At 35.2% G+C, this 9,431-nt stretch overlaps 3 protein-coding genes across 5 annotated transcripts in view; 1 reads left to right on the top strand and 2 right to left on the bottom strand.

Annotated features, from left to right (window-relative positions):
- Positions 1-98: 98 nt before the first annotated feature.
- Positions 99-3,658, bottom strand: rswl (tRNA methyltransferase roswell). The gene is made up of 5 exons (XM_034974394.2): positions 3,401-3,658; positions 2,580-2,800; positions 1,813-1,961; positions 577-943; positions 99-502 (listed from the first exon to the last, which is right to left on the bottom strand). Exons 1-5 carry the CDS (start codon positions 3,537-3,539, stop codon positions 134-136), a joined length of 1,245 nt encoding a protein of 414 aa, XP_034830285.1. The 5' UTR covers positions 3,540-3,658; the 3' UTR covers positions 99-133.
- A 615-nt stretch (positions 3,659-4,273) lies between these two features.
- On the top strand, positions 4,274-6,174 carry LOC117987396 (peptidyl-prolyl cis-trans isomerase-like). Of its 2 annotated transcripts, XM_069503315.1 has the most exons (3): positions 4,274-4,451; positions 4,598-5,179; positions 6,080-6,174. In XM_069503315.1, exons 2-3 carry the CDS (start codon positions 4,615-4,617, stop codon positions 6,109-6,111), a joined length of 597 nt encoding a protein of 198 aa, XP_069359416.1. In that variant the 5' UTR covers positions 4,274-4,451; positions 4,598-4,614; the 3' UTR covers positions 6,112-6,174. The 2 variants fall into 2 exon arrangements, with proteins under 2 accessions (XP_069359416.1, XP_034830298.1); XM_034974407.2 differs by having other exon boundaries at positions 4,598-6,174.
- LOC117987311 (solute carrier organic anion transporter family member 5A1-like) overlaps positions 6,164-9,431 on the bottom strand; it is a 57,905-nt gene continuing 54,637 nt past the window's right edge. For both annotated transcript variants that reach the window (XM_034974310.2, XM_069503028.1), the window contains one exon: positions 6,164-9,341. In XM_034974310.2, the coding sequence (XP_034830201.1) occupies positions 8,629-9,341 (713 nt within the window). In that variant the 3' untranslated portion in view covers positions 6,164-8,628. The remainder of the gene's footprint in view (positions 9,342-9,431) is intronic.

Genomic DNA, 9,431 nt, shown 5'->3' with positions numbered 1-9,431 from the left:
GTACAAAATTAGAATATTCTACTTTAATTGAATTATTGAAATCCTTTATTGTAAAGGAAATATACATTTTTAAGACTAAGAAAAATAAAAGTATGAAATAAAGACTTAGCATATTTTATTGTGTAATTTTACCTTATATTATGTTATCATCATCATATAATGACTTTCTTGATTTCAATTTCTTCTCATTTACAGTCAGCGAACTATTTCTACGAACACTTTTAAAACTTTTGAACAAGTCTTCTTTGTTAAGAGAACTATTTGAAAATCGCTTTTGCATGGCTAATATTTTAGTTTCCATAAGTTTCCGTCTTGGAATGTGTCTCAGTGCAAACTCCCAGTCTCCAGTCAGTTTTAGATCCAAAAGAATGGGAATCATGTGATTTATGTTCAAGTTTTTCTTTGACCCGGGTGCCCACTCTAAATACCTATCAAGAGGCAGTTTAGCCATTGCTAGGCCATCTCTCTTTGCTTTTGCCAATGAAAGAGGCTCATTATTAATCTGAAAAAAAAACATTAACAGTGAAAGAGAAAAGTATAGCAAGCAACAAAAAGCAGCAGAAATATTATAACAACCTTATCAACCATACATCCAACAATGTACACTGCATCTGGATCAAAATAAGTTAGCTCTTCTCTACAATGTGGTGTCAAATACACAAGTTTCTGTTTAGGAAACAGATCTAAATAGCCTTTTGTATGAATATTCAGTGGGAACCATGGCTCTTCAAGTGATGGTATATTCTTTCGTAATTGTTTCATAAACTCTCCATTTGGATCAACATTACACATGTGCAAATTAAAGGGGTCCTTATGTATTCTGTTGTCACCAAACACAAAAGTCATTTGTTTTGCAGCGTTGACAGTTTCTCTCCATACCATGTGTTCTTCATATGAACAGTCAATGATAACTGATTGTCCATGAATCATAGCTTGAAGTGCCCTGTAATTTTTTTAATTTAGTTTAATTTTTTGGTTTACACGCGCTATTTTAACTCATGGGTCAACTGTCATGTCAAAACTAGTTCACCTATAAGATAACGACTAAAATCGTACTTTTGACATTAAATTAAAGTTTAAAGTAGCGCGTGAAAAATCATTTATTACGCATCATAATTAAAATTGTCAAAAGACTGATATAATAACAATCACCGCGACTTTGTCCGCGTGGATTTAGGTTTTTATAAAAATCCTGTGGGAACTCTTTGATTTTCCGGCATAAAAAATAGCCTATGTCACTCTCCAGCTCTTAAATTATACCCATTCAAATATCACGTCAATCCATTGCTTCTTTGCGACGTGATTGAAGGACAAACCAATAAACCAACAAACAAACATACCTTCGCATTTATCATAAGGGTAGTAATAATATTAGTATGTTCAAAAGTATATTGAAAATTAAGGGATCCAAATTCCAAATGCACAGTCAGCAGTATAGGCTACTTTCATAACATAGGCTACTTTCTTAACCGACTTTCAAAAAAGGAGGAGTTGTGTTTTTCACCTATATACACCGAAATCTCCGAGATTTCTGAATCGATTTGCGTAATTTTTTTTAAATCGATAGAGAAACTTTGCGACATTGTTTTTGATCTCACGGGATTTTTAAAGAATTATGCGTTTAAATGTTTTTACGAGATACCTTACATCCCGGGGATGGGCTACTATGGATAGGCTAAGGCTATTATTGTCCTGGAAAATATCAAGTTCGTGGGAACCTTTATACTGATTATATCAGCCAGCAAAAATATTGTTCTTGAAAAAAAAACAGAAATTTCAACATTGATGAAATTGCAGGCAAGAGGTAGTTACCTATAGTTATCAAACATATTTATACTCTGATCACGAATGCGTAGGAACATCGATTGATGCTTTATGCCATATAAGAGATCATCTGGATACTCTCTAATTTCTTCTGGTGGTGATTCCTCCAGTTCTTTTCTTCTAGCTTCTTTTTTGGCCTATTAGATGTAAAAATAAACTTTATGAACAAAATTATATTCAACTACCTATATAAATAGTATGGAATTGATTCATCACCATTTAAGATTTCATGAAGGGCAAGTTTTATGACATTTATGAATTGCTAGAATTCTTCCATTTTTTTTTAAAGAATATTAGCCATGTTAAATGACTAATATTCCCCTTTCCTCTCCAACTAAGCGTCAGGCTTGTGCTAGGAGTAGGTACGACAATAGTGCAACGGGCGGGGTTTGAACCGTCGACCTTTCGGTTTTCAGTCCACTCCTTTACCAGTTGAGCTATTGAGGCTCTATTTGGATGCCCAAACTTGCCCCCTGAGCTGTGTAATGGAAGTTTAGGCTGCTGAAAAGAAAAGTCAGGAGATAGTAGCCAATGAGCGTCTACACCAGTGAGAAGGGCAAGTCAGCTATTATCTGATATGCAAAAATGAATACTTGTGTTCATTTTACGTTGTCTATGCATTTGTGCATTCGATGAGTGAAACTTTGTACAGTTGTTGTTGGCACTTGCTTGAAGGTTTCTGACATCAACATGCAAAAAGTGGTTAGTGAGCTGTTCAAACAAAAGTTGTAGTCAGTTATAAAATCTTAACTTGCTTTTAGGTTTTCTTTCTTCTTTTCAAGCTTCCAAAGAAATGTTAGGTAGTTTGTTCTTTGATTCCTAGTTGACATGTCCAGTAAACGTTTCCACTGATCCTTTTGTATGGAGTCTGGAGCATAGCGGCCATCTTGACGCATCACTTCCACTTCAAGCATCAGCACTTTTAACTTTTTCTCCAAATTGTGGTCTCCTTTGCATAACTCATAGACGACTGTGTCTATTAATAATAACAAAAATATTTTTATTTAGATGAAATATGAATGATGAGGATACTTATTATGAAGAGGATTAAATGGAGATTAAATGTACATTAAACACGAATTACAACCACCAATGCTATTTTATTTCCAGTTTTATCAAAATGTAAGTAGGTAAGTAATTCTAAGACACATTCCTAAAAAAAATATTAATCAACCGGGCAATGATACAAGAGTGTGGATTTGACCTGCAGCACGTTTTTATATATAAGTATGGCATTGTACCTACATCAAATCTTTGAAAAGTGCAGCCGCCGAGTTTCTTGCTGGTTCTTCTCGGAAGGAAAGGCATTCCGAACCAGTGGTAGATGCATTTGACGATTCAGAAGTACTCGTAAAAGTTTAATTGAATAAAAAATATTTTTATTTTATTTTGAAATAATTTATGGACTAGATTATCGTTGACGATATAGTTTTGTTAAGTCAAAACGTCAACATAAAAATGCAAGTTTCGTCGCAATCGGTTCAGTGATTTTTGCTTGTGATGTGCTGAAACATATCAATTAACAATCGTATTTAATCTAATGAGAGAATAGCAGGAGCAAACAGTGATTACTTACCTGAATCATCATCAACATTAATATTTATACTGTAAAACCGGGGTGGTTCTTGAGCAATTTTTTTGTAAGGGCATAAAAACAGAGATTTATTCTTTATGGGTCGTCGTAATCGGGATACCAATGATCGAAGGCAGTGCATGATACCTATTATTTTGTTAATATTTAACAAATTAGGTACTATCGTGATGTATTTTTTTTCATTTAATAAATTCACAGATTAATAGGGATACTACAATAAAATACTAAAGTACTCTGTGTTTTTATTATTACCTGTCAAGTCAAAGAGTATATTATAATCACTACGTGTGTCAAGTGTCAAGTCACATAACCTAAAAAAACAATTTTGATTTCGACTTGGATGAATTTTGCTTTTCGACTTTGACTGACAGTGACAACTGACAAGTAACCATTTAAATCTCAGAACAAGGGCTAATTCAAAAATCTATTTAAATAAGGCGACAAGGCTCTTTTGGCACTGACAGGGGGGCGTTGTTCGAGAACAATCAAACAACTGCAAGAACCTTCAAAGGGGAGTGCAAAGAATTTGGAAGTACCTACTAGGTAGGTACTAACTACTACGTAGAGTGATACTAATACTACCTATGTCCTATATAGGTACTACCTACTGTGAACTTGTGGTGAACGTATCTCTATAGTGAATAGGTATGTTGGATGAATGATGGATGAATGATTTAATATCACATTTAACGGCTCTGGGTTCTAGCCTTTTTGAGCCTAACTACTGTCGCCTGTCGGTGGCAAACACAGACTCAAAGAGTATATAAATTATAATTACCTACGTTTTAATAATATATTAAGACGTATATATACCGCTATATATATTCAATGTAGTACTCTGTGAGTCTGTGCCTATGTTCAATGTACTCTGTGGTATATTAATAAGGTGGCAAATGCAAATGGCAATGTTTAAAAATAATAAAACGGATTACGGGGTCACTTCATGAATCAAAATAAGTCAAATTTTAATCAAAACAATTTACTATTGCGAAAATTAATTTAATTCAAGAACCTACTGTGAATAAACCTGAAGGTTAGTTTGATATAACCTCTACCAACTTACCATGTTCTAATTTGCGTCCAAGTGGATTTCTATTTTAACAGTGATTCTCTAAGCTTAGTAGTTACGCAAGTTAAACAGTTCATATAATAATATTCACAAAGTTTTTTCATTTACAGGTTGGAAATAAGTTACAATGGCTATCTCCGCTATCCTGCGACGTACCATTATCAACGGCACAGTCTATTCAGCTGCTGCGTTGCGTTTTGCCTCCACTCAGACAGAGAAAAAAGTTTATTTTGATGTTACCGCAGAAGGTGAATCTTTGGGCCGTATTGTTATTAAACTAAACACAGATGAAGTCCCTAAAACAGCTGAGAATTTTAGAGCACTATGTACAGGTGAAAAAGGATTTGGATACCAGGGTTCATCATTTCATAGAATTATTCCTAATTTTATGTGCCAAGGTGGGGATTTCACTAATCACAACGGCACTGGAGGAAAGTCAATTTATGGCAGAACTTTCCAAGATGAAAACTTTAAGCTGAAGCACACTGGTCCAGGTATATTGTCAATGGCCAATGCAGGCCCCAATACAAATGGATCACAGTTCTTTATAACAACTGCTGCAACTCCCTGGCTTGATAGGAAACATGTTGTTTTTGGGTCAGTTGTGGAAGGAATGGAAGTTGTAAGCAAAATGGAAAGTCTTGGATCAAAAAATGGAAAACCTTTAAAGAAAGTTACAATTGAGAAGTGTGGTGAGTTGGAATAAATGCAAACAATTTGTAGTTATATAATTAAATAATAGTGATGTATAGAAATGTAGCTATTGTAGTATTGTAATTTTTGTTAAGTAAAATTAAAGTATCCTTACATTTATAAAACTTTTATTTTCTAGATTCCACTTATTAACCAACTAGATTTGTAGCTATGATTAAGTTAATTTATAGTCTTCTATCATTATTTAGGAGTTCTTTTAAGTAATTTCGTAAGTGTCACTTGCTTTAATAGTGAAGAAAATACTGAGGAAACCAGCATGCCTGAGAGTTCTCCATAATGTTCTCAAATACTTACGTAAATTCTGCACTTGGCCAGCAGGGTGGGATATGTATGGCCTCAACCTTTCTAATTCTGAGAGGAGGCCCCTGCTCAGTAGTGAGCTAAAAGACGAGTTGATTGTGAATTATTATTATAACTAATAACAGTTGTTTTTCAGTATCCAATAATTGTAATGTATACCTACTGATCATTATTGATATGAAATGATTATATTACAACTATATGAAAAATATATTCATACCTAAATAATTGTACTTTGCATAATTGCTAGCAAACAGGGTTTACTCTGGGCAGCTTAGGCTACTCTAGGTGATTTAGGATGAGATCTATACAGTTTACCTATAGTCAGCGACAGGTTGAGATGGAGGAATTGGGGTATGAGGCGGGGGGGGACACCCTGCACACCCGCACTGGGAATTCCCTCCCTAATTGCCATGTCGTGTACTATAGATTCTTTGATTTTGACATGACAGATTTTTAGAGACAGATTTGTCTCTAAAAATCTGTTTCAATTTTTTCTTATATAAATTCATCTCATTTAAACTCTCTGTAGTGAGACCAGTCTGTCAAACTTAAAAAATATTTTCTTTTGTCAATAGGAGAAGTATTGCAAGAGAGCCTTTCACCATGATGGGAATTGTACAATGAGTATTGGATAAGAGTTTTGGTTAAAATAAAATAAATTTAAAATGTGTATGCAATTTTATTAATCACTAAATGCAACAAATTAGGAGTTGCTATCATCAAACCTATCATCTTTGCATTCGACGTAACAACTTTCTCACAGCTAAGTCAGTATCAAGTCTTAGAACCTATTGTAATAAGGCATTTTTATTAGATATAACACTCTTCATATCAAACTATTTCTCTCTTAACAAATATATGACAAAAATTTACAATGAATCTTCCTTTGTCTTTTTCGTCTTAAATATACAAGATAAATATTTAATTTAAAAATATGTCATACTATATCACTACAGTAGTAATTGAATTTTTAATTTAGAAACAGCAGCCTATGAATTGACATTTGAATGAGTACTACAAAACAAAAAATACCTTATGTGGATGAACTTGCAATTTAAAAATATATTCAACAATATATTTAAATACATATTGTATAGGGCAAAATAATGGATAGTGAATTGGCAGTCTGTATTTAATGTACAAGAGTCAAGAAATGTTCAGTAAAGCAGACCTACCATCTTTTTTTAATGTAAGTTAAAAAAGATGTTGCAAAATCTTGAAACATGGTATCCATAAACTAAATCACAACCTGATTTTGTTCAGTGATCGCTTTGTCTCTAAAATAGACAACAGATAAGAAACAATAAATTGTTACAGTTTTAGGTAAAAATAAGAATTTTTAACGAAAAGTTGATAGTAGGCCTACTCAACAAGATTAATGGACTAAGACCAAGCGCGTGCCAGACCTTCGTCATTTTTTTAAACTTTCAGCTTTTATAAAATAACGAAGGTCTGGCACGCGCTGGCTCCCTCTTTATAAGTAGTTACTGAAAATAATTTTGGTCCTATAAAATCTGAAACCTTAGTGTAACAGTTAACCTATTATGTGAAGAGATATATTTTTAAGTAATCATACTTTCTTTGTGTAGTAATCACTTACAGAATTTTACATAAGAGATCAAAAGAATACAGATCAAAACTATTGAGTTGAACAAATTGAAACAAAAATAACTGTTATAAAAAATAATCATAAAATGGTTTGTTACTTATAGATTTGTACTGTGTTTTTATTTTATAATAAGTGTGATTAAACTTTTGGATTCTTTAACAAATCAAAGTTACCAAAGTCTCAATCATCAATGTCTAATAAAATATATTAATTCAAATGTACTTATGTATGTACATATGCTTTGATTATTATTATTATTTGTGTCTATAATTCTAAGGCTATAAGATATTCGAGAATCTCTATATAGAGGAGGTTTATATTACGGATTTTTAGAAAATAAATGCTAGTCTATACTTGGCGAGCGGTAGGATCTAGTTTGACGAAATGCCAGTGTGTGCTGATTTTGAGTGTGTCTAGTTAAAATTTTTAGTAGTTAAAAGTAAATTTCCTAAAGTATTTACTTGAAAAGCCATTTAAATAAAATATAAAAGTAGATGTAAAGTTTTGTATTGTAAATACCTAACTACATATTAGGATATTTACGATCACTCACATTTTACATTTGCAGTAAAATGTCACATGTAAATTATTTACAAATGTGTACTTTATTAACTTACATACTTGATGCAAATCAGTAAGTATGAAAAATCACAAGCTGAAATCTGTGAGACAGTATTGAAAGGGTATTTTTACATAATATGTGATTAAGTACAAATATTATAAAATGTTTCATTGTTAATAGGTACAGAACTTTTGAGTTTTTAACTTTACCTTTTTATTCATTGTAACAAATAGTAAGGACAATTTAGGCCAAATTATAAGCAAAGGTATAGTCCGTAAAAAATGACTTCTCAAGCGCCATTTTAACTCTTGGGTCAGCTGTCATGTCGAAAGTATGGTTCACCTTTAAAATAAGGACTAAAATCGTACTTTTGACATGAAATTTGACACAAAAAGTTAAAATGAAGCGTGAAAAGTTAAATTTTACGCGTTATATGGATTGAACAGGTGTAGTGAAATGAGTATTTTGATATAACCTAATCACTTAATACCATTTTAATATGAACACAAAACAGCATACATTTTAGATTTATAAAAAAAATTACTATTATAAACAGCGATAGATAACCTTTATCTCAATTACGGTTAGTACTAATTAAACTACTACGATAAGATATGGTTTAAAATCACTCGCGGTTGGTTAAGCGTATAGAAGAAATAACTTTATAGTCTGCTATAATAGGGTGTATTTTTCAACGAATCACTAGTAGAACGAGAGGCTTTTTAGAAGGTCATACCTTACGAGCGTCCACTGGGTGAGTCCCTCGTTCGGTGCGGTCACATATTCAACTAAAAAGAAACGTAGAAATTATTCATTCTATTCACTACTTCAACACTATCATCCAATTTTGCTACAAGTTCTTTCAGTTCACTCCGTGAACTCTTCGTTACCAGACTGAAGTTGAGATTCAGATATTTCGCTATTTACACAATTAGTTTAATAATCGAGAGTACTCAAACTCGAGGATCGAGCGGCGACGCCGAGAGCTGGTCGACGCTGCGGCCCTTTTGCAGCTGCAAACTGAGTTCGTTGGGCTCCATAGTGATGTGATGCGAAGACGTCCGCTTGTGGCGCGCGTCGGGCGGCTTGAGGTCCTTGGAGCCGGTGCGGCGGTGCCGGAGCGCGCCGCCCGCGATGAGGCGCGTGCTTTCCTCGTCCGCGCACTTGCTGAGCGGCAGCACGCTTAGGTCGAGGCTCTCCATGCTCTTGATGGCGAGCTGCTTGAGCTGCTCGAGGCTGAGGTCGCGCGAGTCGGAGCGCGAGTGCGGCTTCTTGAAGTCTCGCGAAGTGGAGCGCGAGTGCGAGGCGAAGTCCCGCGAGGCGGAGCGCGGGAAGGCGTCGCGCGAGTGGCGCGAGTCGCTGCGCGTGGCGCGGGCTCGCTCCTCGTCTTGCGCGTGCTGTCGCGCGCGCGGCTCCAGCTGAATGGTCTTGGAGTCGTTGCGCATGTGCCGCGACGCGACGAGCACGCGCGAGTTCTTGCCCGAGGCCCGCGTCTGGGAGTCCTGCGAGTATTGAGAGTCGGTTCGATGCAGTTTGGTTCGGTACGGGTCCGCGTCCTGCATCAGGGTCGGCGGCTCCATCGGCGTGGTGGTGGCGGAGCTGGGGCCCGACGTGACTCCCGAGCGGAAACCGCTTGCGTTATCCGCCGACGGCAACTCTTCGAAAACTATAAAATAAAGCAAAAATAATAATTATGGCCTTTGTGCTAATACAAACGTTATAACAACCAGAGTGGTTTCAGTTGTTTATCATTACT

Source organism: Maniola hyperantus, chromosome 2 (assembly GCF_902806685.2).
Source record: "Maniola hyperantus chromosome 2, iAphHyp1.2, whole genome shotgun sequence".
Taxonomy (NCBI): Eukaryota; Metazoa; Arthropoda; class Insecta; order Lepidoptera; family Nymphalidae; genus Maniola; species Maniola hyperantus.
This window is presented reverse-complemented; position numbering and strand designations above follow the sequence as displayed.

Bases quoted from the DNA above. Each gene is read 5' to 3' on its own strand.
- LOC117987396 (XM_069503315.1), top strand. From the start codon at position 4,615: ATGGCTATCTCCGCTATCCTGCGACGTACCATTATCAACGGCACAGTC. The intron at 5,180-6,079 runs GTGAGTTGGAAT...TTTTGTCAATAG, and splicing joins AGTTACAATTGAGAAGTGTG to GAGAAGTATTGCAAGAGAGC.
- rswl (XM_034974394.2), bottom strand. From the start codon at position 3,539: ATGCACTGCCTTCGATCATTGGTATCCCGATTACGACGACCCATAAAG. The intron at 944-1,812 runs GTAACTACCTCT...AAAAAATTACAG, and splicing joins AATATGTTTGATAACTATAG to GGCACTTCAAGCTATGATTC. The intron at 503-576 runs GTTGTTATAATA...TTTTTTTTTCAG, and splicing joins TTGGATGTATGGTTGATAAG to ATTAATAATGAGCCTCTTTC.